The sequence below is a fragment of the Cyphomyrmex costatus genome, unplaced genomic scaffold, assembly GCF_001594065.2.
Source record: "Cyphomyrmex costatus isolate MS0001 unplaced genomic scaffold, Ccosl1.0 scaffold498, whole genome shotgun sequence".
NCBI lineage: Eukaryota > Metazoa > Arthropoda > Insecta > Hymenoptera > Formicidae > Cyphomyrmex > Cyphomyrmex costatus.
In genome coordinates, this window is record NW_017279252.1 from 686,384 (window position 1) to 712,301 (window position 25,918).

General features: G+C 32.3%; 2 protein-coding genes across 5 annotated transcripts in view; one reads left to right on the top strand and one right to left on the bottom strand.

Moving 5' to 3' along the window:
- Positions 1 to 1,105: 1,105 nt before the first annotated feature.
- On the bottom strand, positions 1,106 to 3,631 carry LOC108778223 (uncharacterized Golgi apparatus membrane protein-like protein CG5021). Of its 4 annotated transcripts, XM_018545345.1 has the most exons (6): positions 3,298 to 3,631; positions 3,086 to 3,229; positions 2,504 to 2,574; positions 2,186 to 2,420; positions 1,411 to 1,665; positions 1,106 to 1,319 (listed from the first exon to the last, which is right to left on the bottom strand). In XM_018545345.1, the coding sequence occupies exons 3-6, from the start codon at positions 2,560 to 2,562 to the stop codon at positions 1,254 to 1,256; spliced, it is 615 nt and encodes a 204-aa protein (XP_018400847.1). In that variant the 5' UTR covers positions 2,563 to 2,574; positions 3,086 to 3,229; positions 3,298 to 3,631; the 3' UTR covers positions 1,106 to 1,253. The 4 variants fall into 4 exon arrangements, with proteins under 4 accessions (XP_018400847.1, XP_018400845.1, XP_018400844.1 ...); XM_018545343.1 differs by lacking the exon at positions 3,086 to 3,229 and having other exon boundaries at positions 1,411 to 1,653; XM_018545342.1 differs by lacking the exon at positions 3,086 to 3,229.
- Positions 3,632 to 5,943: 2,312 nt separating this feature from the next.
- The window catches only part of Zip48C (Zinc/iron regulated transporter-related protein 48C), a 41,875-nt gene continuing 21,900 nt past the window's right edge, over positions 5,944 to 25,918 (top strand). The window contains exons 1-4 of the mRNA XM_018545346.1: positions 5,944 to 6,211; positions 14,102 to 14,489; positions 19,544 to 19,695; positions 19,815 to 19,900. Coding sequence (XP_018400848.1) covers positions 6,104 to 6,211; positions 14,102 to 14,489; positions 19,544 to 19,695; positions 19,815 to 19,900 — 734 coding nt within the window. The 5' untranslated portion in view covers positions 5,944 to 6,103. The remainder of the gene's footprint in view (positions 6,212 to 14,101; positions 14,490 to 19,543; positions 19,696 to 19,814; positions 19,901 to 25,918) is intronic.

Below are 25,918 nucleotides of genomic sequence, written 5' to 3' on the forward strand. Positions count from 1 at the left end.
TTTGCTAAGAATAACTTTCAAATCATTATGATAAGTATATTCATCTGTAACAAATCATTAAGCGTTTCATCCCATTAAACATTCTTCTGAGAATACTGTAAAGCGTATTAAGTTTTAATAGCATTAAACTTGGCAGAACTTTCGTGAGAAATTTATGAAATTTGAAACTTATAAGTTATAAATTTATGTGATTACATTTCAATGTAATTATTATCAACATATGTACTTTGGTAACTTTCTTAATGGCTTTACGTTTAAAGTCCCGAGCTAAAATTTGTTATCAAAAACAAAATTAAATTATTGTATAAATATACTACTAGGTTATAAGTTGATATATATATCATTAATCTATACTCACTAAAATTTACTGCTACAAGGAAGTCCACAAAATATTCATACATTTATATTATAACATAATTATAATGTTACACTAAGTTTTTTGTATCATTCCCTGAAACTTTCGTGTATGTTGTATTTTAGTACAGTAACCCTTAGTCTTTATAATTTTTTAATGATCTAAAGTGTATAGCAAAACGATATGTGGTTTGTTGTATTCTTCTTCTTAAAAACTTACGACTCGCGCGTGTTTTCGGAGCAGTTTTGATAATATAATAAAATACAATCGGCTACTATAGCTCCGTGCAATATAGCGAGTTTGTTATTGTGTGTAAGATCGCCTCAAATTCATCTGTAGATGAATCAGTAAAGTGACTGCGGTCGCAGATCCGAAGAAGAATATGAATTTAAATGCAAAGAATAAGTCAAATACTAAATATCGTTGAAAGAATGGGAAATTATTTTGTGATACTTTCTTGCCAGAAAGAATACAACAGGCTGAAGTAAAAAACAATGATAAATGCAATGTTACTAATTAACAACTATACAAAATAAATATTGTGTAATAGGAAGAGTCTGTTGACGAGAAAAAAAAAATACCGTGTACATTATGTATTGCCTTGCGGCATTAATAAACTAGTACTAACATATAAAAGATGTTTCCTTTTTTTTTAATATCAATATTCGTTTTAACCTTTCCACAACAGACTAGATAACAAATAAACAAGCATCTCATCAAGTAATAATAATAATAATAATGTAGCACCTGAAGATTGATAACGATTTATTATATGGTACATATAATACTTAAAAGATACTGTCTAACATTACTTGTATATACAAACATTTGCAAATATTAAATTATTATCATGAATATAAATTTTAAATGACACACGCACACATTAATGTTTGATAATTTATATAACATTAGTTCGTTGATTGGAATTATTCGTTGGAGGACTCCTGTTCATCATTGATGTAACCTGTGGTAAAATAAATTTAAATAAGAATGATATCTGAGTATATAAAAGAAAAATATATTATTTGTGGTATATATATTTCGTAAAAATATACGTTTTGAAGCACTTGTTTTCTGAAGAAATCACTTGTGGCAGTTGAAATATTTTGATCATTTCCCATTTTACATTTGATATAGCCATACAGATTTGCACCGTTTAAAACTATGGCAATGCAAACGAGCAGAAGCCATTTGAATTTCAAACCAAATAATGCTGCAATGAATAACATTGACCAAAAAAATGGGCATAAAATCAGGGCTAACCAAAAGATTCGCGCCTCGGCAGCATTAATGCGGTTCTGTTGTGCACCCTGAAACACAGGGCACATAATAGACATTGGACTTACACATGTACAAGAAAATGACATTTAAATAATCTAAATCATTCAAGCTACATATTTTATAAATAACCACAATAATGAGCAGCTGGAATGGAACATAAATTTAGATAACTGCCTACTTTTAATCTGAATAATATATATGTAGTTTTAGAAAGTGCCAAGGGCATATAAAAATATAACAGCTGGTAAACCTTGAATAACCAATCCAATTAAATCAATGCTTGCTGGAACATGACAAATAAAAAAATATATATGCTAATTGAAAGCTATATTTTAATATAATCTCTGTAAATGGAACATGTGATATAAATTATAAAGCAACAACACTGATACAAGCTTCATACTCCAAGTACAGAATCAAATGATTTCCTTGCTACATTGTTAAGCTAAAGGATATATAAAAGAGGCACTTCCTCATTAGAGACTTTTATCGTTATATTGCATGGTGACATAAATATAATATACATACAAATTTATATAATAAGCGAACCTTTTTAGATTCAAAAATCCAATGGCTTTTGCCATCGTCATCCACATAATTCCACCATCTAAGGCCAACCATTAATCTTCCCGTAATATTTTTAACAGTCCAAAAATCCATCGATAAAAGTAGTACCACTGTTACAAAGCTTGCTATAAAACTATTTGAAAACAAACCGCAAAGCAAATAAACTATTATAGCCGCTATTCGGAAGGCCAAGTGAAACAGCGTAACATATGGGTGTCTAAAATACAGAAGACAATATTTTATCTTACAAAAGAATGGCCTACTCGAATTCAAAAGATATATGATCTTCATTATTTGTACTTAAACTTGTTGGAATTCTGGGCATCCTCCTCTCCAAAAGCAATCGTGTCGTCATCCATCAGTAAGGGTACCTATAAATGAGATCATGGAACATATTCAATAAAAGGAGTATCAAGCATACATTTATCTTCATGCAATTTATCATGTATTTATCAACCTTCGAATATTATTATGGGTAGTGTAGGTGAATTTTCACCCATGCACTTTTTAAGTATCGTACAGTTTCAGTTATTGAAATTTTGACAGCTTGAAAATTAATAAGATTATTTAAAGTTCATTCTTTTACATCAAGAAATAATATTCTAACATAGGCTTAGAAAAGTGTAAACAAATCTTAACTATATGGATGAATTTTCACTCAAGTAGAATTAACTTAAGAATAATATGAGTGATATTTCAGTACTAAATCTATTAGGACGTGGATAAACTAGCTCAGACTGTAATCTGCATTTCTCGAGTGAAATAAGAAAAAGAAAGAACGAGACACGAAACTGAACCCCGAGAAATCCCGCATTCGCTTCCGCAAAGGGCGTGATTATCCATGTTACGAACCCTTCATCAGTGTACGCTAGGAATACGTACGGAAATGCGCAAGCGAATGTCAGAGTGACGACCTTCCACCGACTATCGGCGACTAGAATTATTACTCCCAGTCCCCTCCGTAATGAAACGACACTTATTTTCGCTTTACGAGACAATCAGATACCTCGTGGTTAGGCACTACGACTAAAAAAACATTACGTGGCATCAGTATGCGATCGATCGCGCGGAAGAATCGCGGCGTATACACCTACCGTTGCAGACGCCATGTTTGCACGTTCACAGCTCAACGGTGCGATGGATCGTGCGTCGTCTGCTGGACGGCTGGGCCTGCCCGGGCCGGAAAGATGGTGGCCTCGCGATCGATAGCCAGCCAGCAGTCTCGTGAAGTATCGTCCCGTTGTGAAAAAAATTGCGCCTCAAAATGCGTCACGACAATGCTCGCGTTCTGCAGTTTCACCGTCGAACATTGTTAATCAAGGTAAGCACTAAGCACCTTGACATCGTTAATAACCGGTGCAGACGAAACCTTGAGACGTGGCGTCGACACAGACGAAAGTCGCGCCAATCGTACGACTAATTGAACGCGGCGATGACTGGCCGAACGCGGCAGGCGCGGACGCGTTCATTGGCCGCGCATATTCTCTCGCGCATGCGCATTGCGACTCCTTATTGACCAACTCCAATTCATTTAATCAGTAATTATTTTAAGTAATACGAATAAAACTATTAAATTAATCAATAGAATTATGTAATAACGTATTGAAATGGATTAAAAACAACGGACTGTATATTAGAGACTTTAAACAATTCTGCCGGTCAAGTTATCCGCTGATTAAATTAATCGAAGTTTAATCAAAGTCGTCCTTAAGTTACTTGTCGATTGAAACTCAATTTACACATTAAAAATTGATTCCGAATTAGTTATTAAGTTCGTAAATTATTTTATAAATTATTAATTAAAGTTATTTTTTTCAATCAATATCATTATGTATCATAACTTATATAATAATAATAATAATATGATATATATATATATATATATATATATATGTTATAATAAATTAAGCGTGGCGTTTGCAGAATTGAAATATTAAGATATTTTTATTGGTTTATATGTTGTTACAGGCCGCCGGTCTAGATCTTAAAGAAAATTTGGGCGCTGGTGCTGCAGCAGCATGGCCTTATCCCTCGATGTACCATCCTTACGATGCTGCTTTTGCGAATTATCCCTTCAATGGGTAAAATTATGTATCATAACTTATATAATAATAATAATAATATGATATATATATATATATATATATATATATGTTATAATTTCTTACTCAATGGAAAGACTATAATCTACAATGTGTGCTCTTCGCTTTTTCTCTTTCTTGTTTTTGCCTTTTCCTTCTTTGCGCCCATAATTTTATCATGATTCTTATCACTTTTTTTTTTCCTTATTTCTTATTAAGTTCACCAATTTTTATTTCGCATGATAGAAACAGAATAAAAGAAGACAAAAGCCAAGAGATATAAAATAATAAAAAGCAAAAAAATGGAAATTGTAACGGATGATACAAAAAGAGCATACCAAGTAGGTCTAATTGTTAAGATGCGCGATGGAGTGCTTCCTAGTATTTAAGTAACACACAACGTCGCAACACAACTTATCTTTCGTGGAATTCCATGAAAAACAAAATAATACTTATATCACAAAAACGGGAAATATTCATATACACAAGGACATATGGAGTGCCTAGACATGTGTCTTTTCATGCTTTTTCAATCCTTCTCTCCTTCTCATTTCTTCTTATGCATTCTTCGATACGCATACAACTTCAAACGGCTGGACATTTATGTGTCCCAATTACATACAACGTATTTTATATTATATTTATATTGAGTAACAAATTATATTGATGTAATGTTATTATATTTATTGAGAAAATTGATGTGTGAAAAATATTTAGAGACACAGTGAGCATTTCTTTTTATTAAATATTGACAAACAACAAGGATATAATAATTTACTATATTACACTCTGAATCGTCTGTGTCTCTGGCTGGAAAGCATCCATTAATTTGTGTTTAACGGTCAATAATCAGTTACGCAAACATAGACACGATGTGGGCGTTTTGAACACACTTAAAACCGATACGACACACGTGATGATACGGTAAAACCCATATTAGACTAGAGATTGAGAATGCGATCCATTTCATGCTGCAAATACTTCAAAGCTCTCTTTTGTTGATTGGTCAATTCATAAAATTCTTTCTCCTGATTAAGTTAATGAAGCATTTACTCTATCAGTGCGACCCACTTGGTGTTTCGAAGCGTTTGACCGACCAACCAGAAGAAAGAATTCTACTAACTGACCAATAAAAGAGCGCTTTAGTATACTTGTAGCATGAAATGAATCGTAGCCTGAGATTTAATTGAAATTTAAATATTGACCAATCAAAATAAAGTTTATTAAATTTCGTATTGATTTTCTTTCTATTCTAATCTTAGGCCGGTATTCATAGTCGAGTTTATATTTAAGATTGTCTTAAGTACAGTCTGAAAATGTCACAAGCCAATCAGAGGGCTGTATCGGTATCTTAAGACATCACTTAAGACAGGACGGTCTTCAAATTGTATGATACGAGCTTTAGATATGACGTAAAGAAAACGCGTGCGTGTACGCAATGTACGTAATACGCGACATATCATGCGGCCCGCACGCGCCTACGATATTCGGAAGTCGCGATTGACGGCAGGGACGACGCAGAGATGGCATCGTCGCAACACACGCGCATCTCGCACGTCGGCGGTAGTGTAGGCACGGGTAGCGGTGACGTAGTAGTGGTTCCTCGTGCGTCGGTGGTGCGCGCGGTGGTTGAGATAAGCAGCGCGGGGGACTGAAGTGCCGCAAGACCGGGAGATCTCGCGCCGCGCCGTTCGGCTCTCGCGTTCGTTTACGCCCGCTCGCTCCGTTTCATTCGGCCGGCACACACACGGCATTCCGCCACGGTCGACCGATTGTATAGGATCTTGGTCTCTCCCGCCTGATGTGACGGAGGCTCGCGATGCTCAAGGATCACACAGCAATCACCCAGGCGCTCCTCGGAACCCTGCTCACGTGGGCCCTCACCGCGGCCGGTGCCGCGCTCGTCGTCATCATTCGGGGAAAACAAGTGAGTATCGCCGAGCGGAGAATTCCCTTCCGGGACCTTCTCCGTGCCCTGCGCCAGTTCCCTACTTCCCGAACGCCTGTTTGCATGGAATTCGGTCCGGGGAGTCCGTGGGAGAAACTTAACCTTACCGGCGCATCCGCCCGTGCGCGAAACTCACTACGGAGCGCGACATTGGCATGTTTACACTTTTCTGTAACTGACGCGCGTCTCTCAGATGCACTATTTACACCCTTTTCTTCTCTTTGTACACAATACTCGTTTTATAAAGATAGAAGGTACAAAGGGAAATGTGAAAAATAATGACTATACTTACTTAATTTATCTTTTCTAGATTTTTTAGTTAGTCGGATTTTAATTTTGTCATAAACGCAGGAAAATATTGTTTACTCCAACTTAATAATTTTTATTGCTACGATAAACGTGTGTGCTACCGATATTTTTCATTTCTCCTTTTGTAAATTCCACGTAAATAGAAATGCATCTTTTAATTTAATCAAATCAATAACATTCGAAAGTGTGAAATTTCAATGAACAAACATTTGATGTCACGCGCAAATTTTTGAATTTCGATCATCATCGTTAAGGAAAAAGGGCGAAAATTTCTATTTACATAAGCGGGATTATTGCGATTCTTCATCACATTTAAATTTAGATCGTTACTTCGATGAATTCGCCCGCCTGACGGTACACAGCGATTGGCGGGCCCGCGTAATCCGTCGCTTCCTTCATGCAATTTAATTCGCGCGCGTATACAAGTTGAATATATCGTCGCGTTGGAGAGAGTCGCACGTATACATACGCGTCGTACGCTTTCACGTTCTCATCCAGACAAGATTACACGCGACTGTTTACGTCTTATATGAACGGAAAAGTCGAACAATGGGAAAAAAAATCAGAAAACGCTGCGACAGATATTAAAGAGTGACCCCAAAAAACACATAATTTTTAGCCTGTGTATGATATTTTGTAGGCTTTAAATTTTGAATCAACTGTGTCACTGTGTATCAGTATATTGCGTACCATGGAAAAAATATTAGGAACAGTGATAAATATTAAATATTAGAAATAAAAAAATTAGACGTAAAAGTAAATTAAGTAAAAGTAAATATTGGAATAAATATAACAGGAATAGAAATACAAGAATTTTAAGAATAGAGATTAAACGTAATTTACAATGGATATATAAATATTTTTTAAAATGTTTAGCGTGAATTTCATAAATAAGGAAATCTCACTTTTAAAGATCGAAAATTAAACAATTCTTTTTTTAAAATTGGCTCAATTTTTATAAAAATCCAAACAATTTAGAGAGAATTCATTGTGCATTTGTATTACGTTCAATTTCTAATTTTTTTTATTTCTAATATTTAATATTTATTTGTGTTTCCAATATATTTTTATATTATGCGTAGAACTTTGATATTAGATTATAATGCTTTATTGTCCTCCGAGAAATTTCAATTAAAGCTTTACATTAATAAAAATAACACAAAAGTCTGCCAGGTCCAAGATAGCAGTCGAAATAGTTAATAGAAAAATACAATAGGAAAGACCGATAGAAAGAGGCAATTGTCGACTTGCTTAGATAAAATTCACTTAGATAAAATAAATGTGCTATTTTTATTAATATAGAGCTTTAGTTATAATAGCTAATTTTGTTTTTCATTACAAGTGATATCTTACGACTAACTTTACTTTCAATTAACTTATTATTATCTTATCTTATAACTATTTTACTATTATCTTACGTCTATTACTTTTACTTTGCGACGCAATTTATTCTCAAAATTTCCTAACATTAAATTTTTGATTACACTATTCGTGCTGCAACTTTTCAAGAAATAATTTCTTGAATTTTTCACGAAATTGTCTAATAGGATTTACCTTCATTTAATCCGTTTTTTTCAATTATTGATTCTAACCTAATTTTTATCTCTGTTTTTAAAAAATTTAGAATTTTTCATTAAATCAATATTTACTTTTGATGTTAAAATATGCAATTTTATTTAATTATTATTTGAATAAAGTTTAATCAAGAAAATACAATATTATACAATATTTTCCTCAATACTTAAAAATGCATTGCGTCTACATATAACAGTTTACCTTCGATAACTGGTTGATGGCCTCTGATAACTTCACTTATTATTTCACAACAAGCGGTCCCACAATACGCAGAATTTCGCGACTTGGTCTTCCCGTTAAAAAATAGCATTAATTGCATATCTATAATAATGCTCTTGATAACAAATTTCTGTGAACTGAATATTTTCCGCCAAGTATTTAAGAATGATGTTTATTGCGTATTGGTTCAGGTTCTTTTTAGGTTTTTCAACAAAATGTTTGTCAAAATTATACTTAAAACTACGTAATACGTCAAAACGACAACGAATAATGTAGCATATAATTACTTAATATAGCATAATGACTGCATTTTATTGTTGCAGCAACAACGTTTTGTTATAAGCAACTTTCAAACGTGAAAATCGATCCAAATAAAATGTTGCATAAATATTTATTAGAATTTTGTTAGTTTATATGTAAACGATATGATTTAATTTATCACGTTACTTCCTTATCAAAGAACTTAGCACTATTATATGGAAATTGGGTCTTGGTGAAATGAATTAATTTCTAATTGATGTAACTTATAATATAGCAAACAAAAGACATTACTGACACAAAGCTTAATAATAGATAGCTTTTGAGTGATGTATCAAAAGTTTAAAATTTATACTCACAAAACATGTTTGACCATAGTTAAAAAATATCCATTTGAATTTTATGAATCATTATCTATGATATTTTTTGTTCACCATGTTATAAGCTGCAACATATGTGAAACCCAACTCATTTCACTGGAATCCTATTTTTCAGATAATTAATGACGAATCCTTTACAAATTAATAAGCATTAGAAAATGCGATTTTACATAAGAGTTAATGCAAACAGAAAATAATTTTTAAACTAATAATTTGCTCAATTTTTACATAAATATTTAGGCATAATAATAGAGAGAGAGAGAACGAGTTATTAAATTTTTATACTATTTTGATAATGCTTTGAATTAATGTGACATGTTTACATTCTTAACGCATTCCGTTAAGATTTAGTGTAACTATTGTAATTTAAATTGAAATAAGTCTATTTTTGATAAAAATTTTGCTAGAAGAGATTAATTAAAAAAAGTTGAATACAGGGCCATTGAAATAAATTTATTGTGCACAAAAGCGTATTAATAAAGGGAAGCAAGCGCCAAATTAAGTTGTAAGTTTCAATTTCCCATTCCTATCTATAACATCAATTGCATATGTCCGCTTCTGTTAGATTTAATATCTTCGGAAACGTGTACTGTGTATACTATATTAATTTAGAGAAACAACACACACACAACACAAACACAATCTAAAATTATTGATTGGATTATTGTTTACTCTTCACGATGGACGTTATTGAAAAAATCTTTCAATATAGTATATAGGAAACAATATAATTACAAATAGACTCTCAAAATTTAAAATATGAAACAATAATAAATAAAGCTAATGAGAGCCAGAGCGATTAAATCAGTACAAGTTGATTATTATAAAAATGAGTACTCAAGTAGTATTGATTGAATTCTAATATTTATCTTTATCTTGGTGGATACGAGAGCGTGCTATTTTATCATTTATCTTTTTGCTGAGAAAAACTCCAAAGAGATTGGACATGGTAAAAATTTCACTATGAATGCTTTAAAGCATTTTTTTTTATTCATCAATTCGAAGAAAAAGTTTTACGAATTGATCAATCAAAGAATTTATAGCATTACGTTGAAAGTATACGGTATATATTAGCATATATATTAATGAAATTCGTAACTTAGCCTTCCTCGTAGAGCGGTTGAACATAAATGGTTAGACCATAAGCAAGAAGTAGTTCTTCACAATCAAGTGAAGCGAAAACCGTCGAAGAAAAAGTGTTTCTATGATCGGATATATTCATCTTCGCGCTATGACGCGAAATATAATAGTCACATCGTTAGATTTTATAAATTTTTTTAATTAGAGTATTTTATATTTTATCTTTTCTTTATTCTATAATCTAGATACGGATAGTAAGATATCAAAATACATTTTTCTCTTATGGTATCGCGGTATAGCTGCGATGTTGATTATAATTTTCACGGAAATATAACTAGCATTCAATATCCTCCGTCAGTAAATTTGACCTGACATTATCACAATGGTATATAAATCTTGCTTCTAATTTAAAGGAATGTATTCATATTCGATGAACACGATATGATAAGATTCACAAATTTACATTGTTAGATTCAAATCGTGGATCTGTTAAAATAATGAAATAATTGCGGTGTAAACGAATGAATCCTATCTTATGCATATTGATTGTCAAGGTTTGATTTTCTGAACTATATAATAAATTGAGTTAAAGGTCAATACAAACTTACGAACGCAGATGTTTGTGCGATATCACAATTATTAAACATCTGTGTTTGCAGGTTCATGCTGGCCTTTAATTTGTTGTACTTATTATTGGTATTATTATTAAGGTATTATTTGTTAATTTTCTATCTAAATGAGCGAATTATTTTATTTTATTTATCTATATCATTTTAATTTTGTATTGCACCAACATAAAACGACTACTTATTATAAATACAATGTATTAATGGTTATGCACATTATGCATATTTCTTATTACATGAATTTTACAATATACATATAATGAGCAAATGGCTCATGAAGCATAGTTTGTACAGTTTATAGTCAGGGTTAGATAAGTTAACGTTTTTTTTTTTTTTAAAGTAAATTAATAAAGTTAGTGACTTATCAAATTAATTTAGTCATATTAAAAATTGCATAAATAAAAAGACTAACTCATTAAAGTTACGTTAAGACTGAATTAACTTAAGTTATAAAATTAATTTAATTTGATTTTTGATTTTTTTAATTTGAATTAGTTTTGAAAAACATTATTTTTATTAAATCAGAATGTTTTAATAACAAAATAATTACAATATAGGTCTTCAGATAAATTAAATATTTTATTTGTAAATTTTGAAATAAAGTTTTTTTTTTACTAATATATATAGACTTTTATATTTACCTAATAATACATTCGGAAAACAGCGCTATTGCGTAATTCTTTTATCATTCATAATATCCTTGTAAAACAAGGATAGAATAATGCAAAAGTGCTGATAACGCTTTACTAATTGTAGACTTTTTTTTAAATTTGTCAATTTCTTATACATTCATCTTTGGGCGCTGTGAACATTACGTCCATCACATAATCATTGAACTTTTTCTAAACTTTTTTATGATTTGTAATAGTTACGATTTAGAGAGATAAAACAATTTTATCTTAAAACAAAGTTATTAAATTAAAGTTTAAAAATAATTAGATTAAGTGAAAAATTAATTCGTTCAAAATTAACTAAATGTTGTGTGTGTGTTGTTTGAAGTTAAAAGTTATTAACTTCTTATTTTAACTTTTAACTTATTAACTAGTTACTGCTCAAACTTATTTACAGTATATTATAAACAATTGTGCAAGCATCTACATATATTGCAATTCGTATGTCTCAAGTTTCAATTATATACATACATATATATATATACACATACACACACACATATACATATATATATATATAATATATACTATACATACCTGTATCAGTATATTATAAATAGCCTAATATATCTATGTATTAGGACTAGTAATAAGTCAGAGTAATGAATCTAATAATAAATCATAACAATAATAAATCTATAATTTGATAAATATTTCGTTCATCATACGCGCGCGCGCGTGTGTGTGTGTATGTGTGAGTGTGAGACATCTGCCCAGCTGGCCCTCCCACTTAACCAAATTTTAATTTAAAAAATTGTATAAAAATGCAAATTTTGCGCTCATTCCGTTTAGCTAAAAAAAATTTTTTTGTGGTGGGGGGTTGAGTAAGCAGTCAGCTCCTCCACAAAAAATTTTTTTTTAGCTAAACGGAATGAGCGCAAAAATTTTTGTTTGCGGATATGGATAGCGCATAAATAGCGCATTATTATACAATTTTTAAAATTAAGATTTGGTTAAATAAGGGAGTCAGCTAGGCAGATATGTGTACAAAAAATAGGAAACGCTTTTAAAACGCTCCGAAAATTGTGCAATTTTCGGATCACCGTAACTCGCTGAAAAATTATCATAGACAGAAAAATAAAAAGTATATACTTTAAAAAATAAAAAAGCATTTTAAAAGATAAAAAAGAGCATTAAAAGATAAAAAAAAAAGCGTTTATATCTTAATACGCGTTTTTTTATTTACAGTTCTGTATCTTATTAACAAAATCATCTTATTATATTATATTACTTAAAATTATGTACATTTAACACTCTGTAGGTCAATAAAAAATTTTTTATTAAAAAATACAGTTTTATCTATAAAATTCTTTTTTAAAAATTTTCTTGTGATTTTTCTTGATCGAATTATGACGACTTTGAAGTTAAACTTGCATTTCTTATAAGTGTTAAAATTCAACAAAAAGTCATCCCAAAAATTTCTATATTATCTTTCATATATATATATGTATGTTTTATGTATGTATATTATAATACACATAGGAATCAATCTACATTTATTCTGTGCTGTACACATTTAAACTGTGAGATAAATATTGAGAAAGAATTATTTTAAACTTTCTGTTAACGTTTGATAAATATCTTGGCATTATACATATTTGCTTTAGGGATTATTTAATTGGTATCGAATCGATCTGAGAGATTAGACCTTGACACTGCCGATCGCATATGCACGCGTTAATATACATTATACAAGATAAGACATGAGTTATTTGTAAAAAATGTTTACACACATTTTTTTATATTCTCTTGTAAGTCTTATGTGTATATATCTCAAGTAAACACCTACCACACCCCTGATGTCTCGACGGAAGCTAAATCAAAGTTGCTAAATCACCTTGGCCAAAAAAAGCAAATATGATTTGATGAAGCACGTGATTCCAAGAGAAATCTAGATTATTGCTGTAACTGTCAATGCGGTATTTTTACTTCAAGGCACCTAATATCGATCTCTAATAAATATTTTATAATAATAGTATTTTTTAAAATAAATACTAAATAATGAAAAAAAAGAATAAAAAAGATTATGATGTAAAGTCCTACGGGTGTGTGTGATATAATATTATTAAATACTACTGGGTGAATTTTCATTCAAGTGCTTTTTGAGTTTAGTACAATTTGTTTAGTAAAATTTAGCTAACTTAAAATAATATTTATTAGATTGTTTAACATTAAAGTTTATTTTTTACATTAAAATAGTGTTAGTTCATTTATTCTGACACCTGCAATTCATATATGTGTAAGATAAACGTAAATAGTAAATAGCACAAAAAATTTTTTTAATATGTGAATTTTTACGCAGAGTAATGTTGTATAAGAAAAATGTAAGTAGTATTCCAGAGTTAAGACGAACAATTTTAAAGAAATAATTCCGAAATAGATACTCTAACATTTTTGGAGCAGAATCTAACCCTAAAGAATAAAATTGCTCTCAAAATTGACAATTAAGCTCACTTTTTTTTAAGTCTGGCTCAATTATTACTCTTTGTCACGTACTTTTTAAAAATATACTTTACTTTAAAGATTTTTAAGAGTATATACACATGTATTGAAACTATAAGAAATACTAATAAAAACTGCAGAAGAAAAAATGTCGAATGTTTCATCCTAAATTTAAACTTGATAACTCGGAAGAATCGCACGGATTAAATGCAAATGGCAAGATTCGTCCCCTTTCCTTAGTCCCTTCATCCAAATTTTCGAGTAAGGGAGCTGCTTATACGTCTCTATAATGATTCGTTTCCGTTTCAGCGCAAGCTCCTCGATGTCAGCCTGGGGTTCGCCGCTGGCGTGATGACAGCCGCGAGTTACTGGTCATTGCTAGCACCGGCGATCGAAATGGCAGCCGAGAGCAAGATGTACGGAGCGGAGGGCGAGTACGCGTTCGTGCCGGTCGCAGTTGGCTTTCTCGTCGGCGCGGCGTTCGTATACGGGACGGACGTGTTGATATCCACCCTCGGCATTCAGTCCCCCAATGTGCTTTTAGCTATGCAATCAGTCGGTACGAAACAAAGACGCAAGATCATTGCGAAACTAAAGAGTGACGAGGATTTAGACGATGATTATGATCCGTTACTTAACGACGTACAAATACCCGGTGGAAAAATATACACTCGTGTTGAATCGACCTCTATCGATGGTATCTCATTTTCTTCTCGTAAAATCGCAGTTTTTTTTATGTCTCTCTTTCTTTATAGGCTTGAAAAATGAGATCAGTTCGTGAGATGATACGTATATACTGTATATATATCTTTTTATATACCCTTATCAAAATTTATCATCGTTTTTATGCCCTATATGGATCATTTTTAACCCGTTTTTAATCCGTTTTTAGTCCGTTCTTGCCCATTTCTTGCATTCTCCAGCACTCGCAATGATGACGAGTATATACGCGAATATGCGTATTAATATACTTATTATTTTAGTATATTATTCGTTTTTAGTACTAGTTTTTCTGATGAGCGACTATATGTTAATACACGTTTCTCTTTTACTTATAATCAGCTTTGTTCAATACGAAATGAAGCATGTTAAAAAAACATGCATTTACTTATCATAAAATAGAAGCATAAAAGCTAATTTGCAGAATGTACGTGCAACTATGAATTGAACGATTTCTTGTGTATGCGTGCGTGCGTGTACATAAAATAATATATATTACTTTTAAACATAAAAACTGAATATTTCGTATTTTTAATTCTTTTTATAACAGCAGGTAGTGTAACGTTTTTATTAAATTAGTTCATTTATTTTAAATATACAATACATAAAAATCTAAATATATAAGTAATGTCTATATAAGAGCCAACACAGGATGTAAATATGTGAAATAAAATTTATTAAATTAGTATAACGTATACGTTTCGACTCTCGTTTTAGGTTCTCTTCAGTACAAAAAAAAATACCATCAAATCCAATTCACTTTAACTAAATCTTTCCTGAGTTTTATCCAGGATTTCAGTAAAAAACATATACGTTATATATTAATTTAATAAATTATATTTCACACACTTATATCCTGTGTTGGCTCTTATAGGCATTACTTATTATATTTAGATTGTTATCTTTTGAGCCTTTTATTAATAATTAATTTTTAATTAACGCTGCCTAAAATATGCGTCATAACAATTCTAATTCCTTCTTTAATTATACTAATTTTGTATTACACTGTCTTTTACTGAAATCCTGGATAAAATTCAGGAAAGATTTAGTTAAAGTGAATTAGATTTGATGGTGTTTTTTTTGTACTAAAGAGGATCCAAAACGAGGATCGAAACGTATACGTTATATTAATTTAATAAATTGTATTTCACACACTTACATCCTGTGTTTCAACTCTTATAGGCATTACTTCTTATATTTAGATTTTTATTTTTTGAGCCTTGTATTAATAATTACTTTTTTTACAATACGTAATATATGTACAATACTTGATAAATTAAATTCTAGATAATTGCGGTTTTTCAATTACGCTAATCATCACTTATTATTGTAAGTATTATACAAGGTGTCCAGGAAAGAGACAAATGACGCTTAAGGGGAGATTCTTGAGATCATTTTGAGATGAAAATTCTAATACCAAAATGTTAAGACAATAGAATAACTTTTGAATTATAAGCGTTTAAAATTAACGAATCATATCGTCTAAAGTTAGCGCGCTCAGGAGCGGCACAATGCAAAATACTAAACGCGAAAACTTATCACTTCTTTTGTCAATATTGATTTTAGAATTACATATGTGAATATAAAATTTTATTCTATTGATATTTCTACAAATGCATTGTTCAAATACGCTTTAAACATTTTATTAAAATAATCCGGAGAAACTAGGAACTTATATGAATATTATAAAATCATTAATTATGAACAATTGTAATTAATTGTATATCTTTATAATAATTAATTTACAAAATAAATTATGTATATTATAATAAATGTTCGAATTGTACTCCATTCATATCTATGCATAATCTTGCGTGCTTAATAAACTTTGTTGCGCATTGATTATCATATCGGGTGATATGTTTGCAACTGCTTCAACATTGTGTAAATCCTCCCGATTGCGTACTAGCTCCCGATAAATATAATTTTTTAAATGCCCCCAGAGAAAACATTTATTAGAGTAAGTTGTGCGCAGATGTACAAAACAATTTCCGATAAGTCAGCTTTCGCGTTTAGTACTTTGCGTTGTGCCGCTCCTGAGCGCACCAGCTTTAGACGATATGATTCGTTAATTTGAAACTCTTATAATTCAAAAGTTATTATAGTCTCAACATTTTGGTATTAGAATTTTCGTCTCAAATGATCTCAAGAATCTCCCCTTAAGCGTCATTCGTCTCTTTCCCGGACACCCTGTATATGTTACGAGCAAAGTACGCATAGTGGGCAGTGTTGACATTGCCCGAACTATTTGTTGTACAATGTCATCATTTCTTAAACCGTGTCGATATTGCCTAACACAATATATATATGTACACACACACACACAAAACATATATGTGTGCGCGCGCGCGCGCGCGCGTGTGTGTGTGTGTGTACATATATATATATATATATTTGCAAATGGACAGTGTCAAAACCATGTTAATATTGTCCAACGCGATTGGGTTAGGCAATGTCGACACGGTTCAAGAAATACAGCAAACAGTTACACACACACACCCACACATCGTATTATGTGTGTGTAACAACAATATATGTATATACAAGATGTCACGTAAATTTTTTGCCATCGCTTTTGTGTAGATAGAGCGAACTAAACTGTGTCGAAAGATCCTCTACCATTTTGCAATGTTTGTAATGGTTAACGAGATATGAATTTTTAAATATAGGCGAATAAGTACGTTCGCTCGGCTTACTGCTATCAAATGTATACGTCCACCGATCGTTTGGCACATGAAGAGCAGAGACTCCTTAGCAAGCACCCCACTCTACGCACACCGACGCAAGGCTCATTGGACGGCGCGCTTGCAAGTAGACCATCTTTCGCGCGCCAAGCGATCGGTAGGTCGAGCAAACACGTTTATTTGCCTATATTTAAAAATTCATATCTCGTTAACCACTGCAAAAATTGCAAAGTGGTAGAGGACCTTTTAACACAGTTTTGTCCGCTTTATTTACACAAAAACGATGGCAAAAAATTTACGTGACACCCTGTATATAATTCATATATTAAATATAATTACTCTCTAACAAATAAATTCTGTTAAAGATAAGCAAGTATAAAAACTAATATCAACGTTGAAGTTGTGTGAGTCAGTGGCAGGATGGTAGCAAAGAATCGGAGACTAATCGTAAGCTTTGATTCGAATCTCGGTGGGACTGATTTTCTTGTGCTATCGGCTACGCTTTACTCGAATCACAGTAATCACATTATTTCAAAATACAATGTGATTGATTATGAGTGCTGAGCAAGTATTTTGCACCCGTATATATCCATTTTTACATCTCGAATTTTTACGTCACGTTTTTTATCTCACGTTTTTACTACTCAAAAATACTCGTTATATATTGTTACAACGGATATACTCGTATGCACTTTATTTTAACCACTCGTTTTTAAATTCTTGTTTGCGACGTAAAAATGGAGTCATACTTTTTGAGTAAAAATTGGAGTCATATCACTCGAACAAATCGTTTGCGCGGGCTAAAAATGTTTTAAAAGCGGTGAAAAATTTTTATAAGGGTATATGTGTATAAACGTCCACACACGTACACTCGCCCCTCTTTGCTTTATCGCAGATGTATTCGGTTCTTATTCGGGAATAAGCATTCTCTCAAATTATTTTCATGAAAATTATTAGATCGATCTATTTTATATGTACAATCAATGTAAGTTATAATTTTTGCATGTAGCATGATCAAAGTACTTATACAAAAATAATAATATGATAAAATTGATAAAGATACTTGATAAAGATCATGTAGATAAATTAAATTTACAATTTTAATCTGACACATCTTCTTTCTCTCTTTAATTAATTCAAGGATGAAAATATATAGGATGTCCCAAAATTCGCAAATTAAAATACTATAATAAGAAAGTTTTCAATAAATTAAGTAAAAAAAATTATTTGTTTTTTATTTTAAGCAACAGTTTGTGAAATAATATAAGTTAAAATATGACCAATTACAGACTACATTTATAGACTACTTTTAACGTTGAAGTGCACATTTACTTAATATTTCTGCATGTGCGATTCATGGACAAATAACTGTCTAAACGGAATCTGTAATTTGCTGTATGTAAACTCTTATATCTCGGAAACTACTACTTGAAATAAAAATGTACGCATAACTTTTTCACTTAATTGTTTAAAAACTTTCTTGTTGGGATATTTTAATTCGCAAATTTCGGGATGTTGTATATATAGAGCAATAATACGAAAATTATTTTTAAGATAAACATTTTTATTAAGTTATTAATTAAATCAAAATATATAAAATACTGATTTAAAATTTTTTAATATATAAATATTATATAATAAATTTATGCAGAGATCATTGCTTATTCCAATTAAATATGTTGTTTGCATAAATTGCTAGAGTACATTTTCCTGATGAGAAATGATATTCAATAGAAATTTGAATAGTTGATTCATACTTACTCTAAAAACATCCCATGAATTGTATTAGCATGCATATTTGCTAATTGTATATGCATGATATTATTCGTAGTGAAATACGTGGGACTTACACACAGGTCCAATATAAATTCATAAATAAAACCGATCTAATTATATATCTGACCTAATTCAAATAAAAACGGAAGATAAATTGAAATTATAAACTCTATAGATAGAGAGTGCAGAGTGGTGTAATTAAAAATATGAAATAACGAAAAAAAAAAATGGAACTAAAAACACAGTTTAAACTCATCATTAATACAAAGTGCACGTCCGCGTAAAATATTATTTATAATATTATATATTTAAATAAAAAAAATAAAATATAAACTTTGGATCTGTGTGAACAGTTTTACGGAAATTAAAAAAAAACTGATCTTATTAACCCTGCCTAAACGGATTCAATTGTAATAAATTTAATCGAAAGTATTATGTACGTAAAGAATTCCTCTTTTTAAGCCTTGTACAATTTGCATTTGCATGAAGTGATCCTGTGCTCGTGGCTCAGTTTCCGAAAATTGCGCTGGCAAGATGTGGTAAATGTTGTTGTGAATATTTAATTTTTCAGGCTTCTACGAACAGAATAGTAGACGCCGACAAATCCCGAATATAAACCGCTCATCAGAATCAGCAGAAATTGGGACTGTTTACGAAGATCCTAATAACGAAGCGAAGAATAACCAATGGCGGAGGATATTACTGCTAATTGTTGCAATTACGGTATATTTCTACAAGATAATAAATAATCATGCAACTCACGCTTGTTTAGATTTTTCTTATGTGATATAATTATGAAACAAATGATAATATATGTATAATATTTTGATTGTTACAAATAGGTCCACAATATTCCTGAGGGTCTTGCGGTTGGTGTAGGCTTCGGAGCAATAGGTAGTAGTGCATCAGCAACTTTTGAAAATGCAAGGTAAGTTACAGACAGTAGAAACCTGTACTAAACATCATGCGTAATTATAGTTTGCAACAAACAAAACATTATATTGTAAAAATGAATACGCAAGGTATCCGTATATTTATAGAAAATCTGAATAATATCCTCTTTATAATTACATCTCTGATAAATTCGAGATATTGGCTTTCTATCCTATATAGTGTAGATTGTAGTACATTTTTATTAAAGATTAGTTTATTGATATAACATAAAACACCGTAAAAATATTTTAATGTCGAATATTGCCTTAAATGATTTTATATTGATTAAATTTAATTATCAATTAAAGGTATGTTAATTAAAAAAAAATAATGTACTTGTTTACACGATGACGCGATCTACTAATAATGTTTAATAAAGACTGTACTAGTATTATACTAGTTTCGATCAATCTCCTATTTAACTTATTGGACGAGTCAAAAGGGTTAAGAGGATGTTGACGTGACGGACAAACGGAATCGCTGTTTTACCGATTAAGTGCGACTTACATACGATTTACAATACAAACATACGATTTGTAAGATGCGACATATTACTACATTAATAAATATTACGTGCACACATACACGATTTATCGAAAGAGATAATCTTCTACATTAGTTTCTAAATTTAATTCTAACCGATTCATCATTACTCATTTATTTATTTTATATCTGCCTTTGTTTTTACTTTGCATATATAACATGCATATCTTTTTACGAAGTAAACGTCTTGGTAAATTAACAGCTTTACCATATTCCTTTGGTTTATAGTATAATTCGAAAAGCAAAACGATAACATTTTGTTTTGCATTTCGATTACATAGTCATAGTATTTATATCACGTAGTACAGGGATTTAGCTTAGTATTTATATAAATACCAGAATTTATTTTAATCATTAACTAGTTTTATATAATAAAGTGTAGACGTTATTAGAGGAATATCAGATGGATCTAAATGGCACCAATAAAAGTAGTTTTATGCCGTAATAAGAGTCAGTCCTCGTTTTTGTTTTTTTTTTATAAAAGATAAGCAACAGGTTTGTATATCGGTGAATAACCCAAGCTAATCTGACCAGTATGCGCGTTAATAGGAAAGAGGGCATAAAACTTCCATCTAATAAAATCAATGAAATTATTTAATTATTTATCATATTAAATAAAATATCCGATATCTATGGAATGTAAAATGATAAAAAAAAAGATTTAATTCGTTCGAATCAAATCTGTTTTTATGATCTTATAAGATATCTTAATATCTTTCGATCACATCATAAGATTTCTGTTATCGATCGCGAAGATTTCTGTTACCGACTGCGAGTATACTTTCTAGCATCTCGAATTTTACGCCAGATGACAGCAGCATTATAAGTTGCGGAACGCGCGTAAAAATTTAGACGTAGTTCTTTACGAAAAGAAGCTGAAATTCGCGATACGAGTCATAAACTTTCTTGGCTTGTCTCGTTTCAAGTCGCGTTCGGTTTGCGTCCAAAAATGTTCGATGGATCGAAATCTCAATTGGCGGGCGATATAAAGTAGAGGAAAGGAAAAAAAATCGAGGAGCTGCTTGATTTCCATGATTTCCCTGGTTCGGCCCATCTTTTCCCGTCCCGCCCGGCCTCTTTTCGAACTTCTTTAGCGACAATAAGCAGGACGGAGCAAGTAAGTGCAAATTTCGCGTCTGATTTCGATAATCCTTGACTCTCCGACGACGTAATCCACGGTACCATCCGCGTTTTACGGCGTTATGTCGATGCCGTGTCGCGAGGAGCGATTGACGAGAGCCGGCTTGGCCGCGCGGCGCGGCGTGGTAGGAGGTCCCCATGAATGAGCTCTATGGTGGTCGACCGCGGCTGCCAGTTGGAGGCGAAGTTTATTGGCTCCGGTCGGTGCTTGCCTGTGGCGCGCGGGCGCGCAGGGAGTGAAGGGCACGTGTGGCCCTGGAATCCGACGAGCCCTAGGCGCCGCGCATTCCATTCCAGCAGCCCCCTCCCCCTCTCTCTCTCTCTCTGTCGCTCCGCTTACCTACCTACCTACCCCGCGCCTATACGTGTTCCGCTTCTTCTTTCGCGCTGCTCTTCGCTCTCCTTACCCCGCGTCAGCTCACTCCGACTCTCCGTCCTCCGGCCGATGTCTTCGAACTTGCTTTCTTCCCTCGAGTCGCGGTTGCTTTTCGAGAATTTCACCGTGTACGTCGCGATAACCCACGTCCCACGTCGCGTGCGACTTTTTACGGAATCTTCTCGAGGGAAAATTTCCAGAGAGCGAGGTTTATAGAGATCTCTTTTGTTAATTACAGTAGAACCCAGAATAACTAACTTCGTATTATCCGATCCCCTCGATTATTTGCTATCGAGTGCTTTCTTCCTCTTCCTCTTTTCCTCCCTTCCTCCTTCTCTCTCAAGTTTAATTCTTCGGTACATATCTAATGTATGAAAGAATTGTTATGTTTTATTTGATTATAAGATTTTGGAAAAAAAAAAGGTTGATTGTATAGAATTTAAAAATCTAATTAATGTCTATTTAAAATATGTTTTTATAAAATGAAATGCAACCTTTATTTTACCCGATTTAGGTTGATTCACATTAGGTCGGATTATCAAGGTTTTACGAAGTATCCCTTTTGTGAATATTTTGAATTAATAAACTTTAATGTAAGAAATACATTTTAAAATTACTTTTATACTTGATATTTGATTGACAATCTTGTGATTGATTCAAGTGCAGTTATTAAGATCAGTTACGAACATTTGTTCCATTGAATGTCATTTGCATCTAGCTAATGTATACTCATTAAAATTTATTTACGATTATAATATTTCCGTTTTATAAAATCTTATATTAGCTTCACTATTAAAATGGACGATTAATTTATTTTGAGGTATTAATTTCAGTTTTAGTTTATGCGATTGCATTTCGAGTCCAACAAATCTTATCAACGCGTAGTTTATAAAACTAAAATATTATATATGCAAAAATGTGCATTTAATATTATTTAGCATTAAGATCCGCTTTGATTAAAAATAGGATTATTTCTATTAATTAATTTATTCCCGTCGGTTTAATTTTGATTTATAATTAAAGAGTCTACTATATGGAAAATTTGATCCTGATGAAATAAGTTAATTTTTACATATGATGTAATTAATAATATAATGAACTCACAAAATACGTCATAAACATAAGGCTTAATAAGGAATAAAAGATAATTTTTGTGCTGTGGTCTATTATTCTATAGAAAAGAAGACACCTTTAATACACTATTATAGTTTAAAAACTATCCAGTATTGAGTTTTATGTCTATAACATCTTTTGTGTTTACCTTTATAAACTACAATACATTGTATGTGAAAATAAACTTGTTTCACCGACTTAATTGTTCATATAATTAGTGCGGAATCCTTTTGTCGGATTCGACATGATAAATGAAAAATTACGAACCAAAGAATTATATATATATATCCAACATATACATATTCAGCGTGTTCTTAACAACATCTTCATCATGTAACGTGACGTTTATAAAAGCGCCGCACCTTAAGCGGCTTTACGTTCTTCCTAATGAAGCTACAATCGCGCAAGATTAATCTAACGAAAGATCTTAATGCGATATTAAGTAAGAGACCGAAGCTTATCACCGTATCAAGCGAATGCGCGTGCACGTGGCTGTGCACGTGCAACGTGAAGCGTTCATTTCTGATCCGCCCGGTCTCCGGATCATTGTCGTTTGACGCATGAACCCGCCGTGCAATTCGCCTAGCGTCTTCTATACATGGGTATTCGCTGTTTCTGACGACTTATTTACGGTCGTTACGTGATTCGCGCGAACGGATACGTGACACATCGCGCTTATACATATATCGTTCTTACACAACGGCCGACGTTAACTGAACAACCTTTCCCCGTGTTATTTTACATCGAGAATCAAACGCTGATTTATCTCGTATAGAACGTTGACGAGAAAATCGGAAACTTGAGAGACGTGTAGCAAATTTACAAACGCAAAAATCAATGCTTGAGAAACTTCTTTGTTGCTTAGGCGCACACATACACACACTGTATTCTTTATTTGAAGCGAATGATTAACTCGTGTTGTAAATAAGATACAGAAGGAAAGCAGGCAATACGTTTTTGTTAATCTTCCGTAATAAACAAATGATAAAACTACACAATAGCGATAAGCAAGCAGTCAATAGAGGCAAATAGACAGTAAATAATGATGCGCGTTGTCCTCCTCTCGCTGTGCTTCACTTACAAGTGGTCTATTAAAGAATTGGTTAAAATAGATAATGATTGACGCTTATGCTTTATGATTGACTGATAAATTATGTTATTTTTATTTGTATTTAACATAATTATTTTTGTAATACTTCTATTTTGACAAGGAAACCACTAGATTATTCTATACGTTATATTATATTAGAAAGACTACGAGATAATATCATTGATTATACAGTCTCTTTTTTATAACTGAATTAAATGTACTTAAAATGATATAGATATAGGTTTGATGTTTAGCAAAAATAAGAAAGTGCAATCTAACACAGAAATAAAAACCGGCCTAATAAAGGAAAAATCTTAAAAGAAAGAATACTTATTAATTCTTACTTTTAATGTATGTCATGAAATTGTAAAATTTTTTCCGCGTATTCTGTTAGCATATTGTAATACGTATAACCGCTCATGATACGTAACACTAATTGCAAATGAAAATGCAAAAACGTCATTTAGTTATCGCAACCAGAAGTTGCAAACAACGCTCGATTATGAACGGAATTACTGTTCCGCTGACGATATAACGCAAAATTGAGCAACGTCACCTATTTCCGATGCTAATGATGATAAGAGCGTTCTCGGCGACGACGGTTAAAATGTCAATGAGAAACCGGGCAATTAATACCACAACGAGAACGTACGGAATTTTCACGATGATTGCAACCCGACCTGGGAACTTTCGCGTCGCTCTCGGCAAGTAATTAGCGCCGTCACTTTAAAAGCGGTCGAAAAGCGACGGTAGTGAACCGCGTAAGGCGGTAGCCGACATGCATTTCGGAAGTGAAACTTCCCACGGTGTGCGTGCGCCCGTTATTGGCAAGTCCTAATAAGAGAGAAATTCTGACAACGCGGCACGCAACGGCGCTTTGTAACGCTTTTGGCGCTACCGAGCTACCGAGTAGTAGTTGGTCCTGTTTCGACCATGCTGCGAAAGAAAGAGAGAGAAAGAAAGAGAAAGGGACGAGAGAGAGAGGGAGAGAGAGAGAGAGAGAGAGAGAGAGAGGGACATGCTCTCGATGCTCGTTTGGAAAAATCGTTCAGCCTTGGGCGACCCTAGCCCATGCCCTTTTCTGTCTCGACCAGTTCGTAACGAACGACATACCATTCTCACGACGATTGCGATTAACCCCCTTGGTCCTGCATATATTTTCAGCTGCGCTGCAGGTCCGCATCGCAGAATTTGCTGTATATGTACAGGGCGTCCCCGGCTAGCTGCGCTTGCTTTTAACGATGGACCTTGTATGAGTAACTAAAAAGGGCGTTTGAAGAGATGCGAGTTTCTAATTTTGGAGCGAGAGGTGCTCCCGAATTGGTTATTGGAGAGAAGGCCAATCTTCTCTCGTCAATGAGTCCCGCAAGATTAATAATTATTCTGTTATCTTAATTGTATGATTTTTTGTACTTGTGTTGAATTTTGTTTCGAAATTATTCAATCCTCTATAGGAGTGAGTGTATTTGCAATGTTCTCTTTAAAATTAAATTCAGGATAAATTTAGAATAAATTTGAATTTGTGCAAATTAGTTACACTTAAGATAGAAATGTATGTAGCATTGAACATTAGAATTTAATATTTCTTTATTTATTGATTTTTAAGTAAAATCATGAAAGAAATTGTTTTTTAATGATGATAAGACGATGCCGTCCTTGAAGAGTTAATCATTTTCAAACGTTTTTAAGTTGCATATACATTGATATACATTGTTAATAGCGAAATGGCGGTGGATTGAAAAACGGAAACA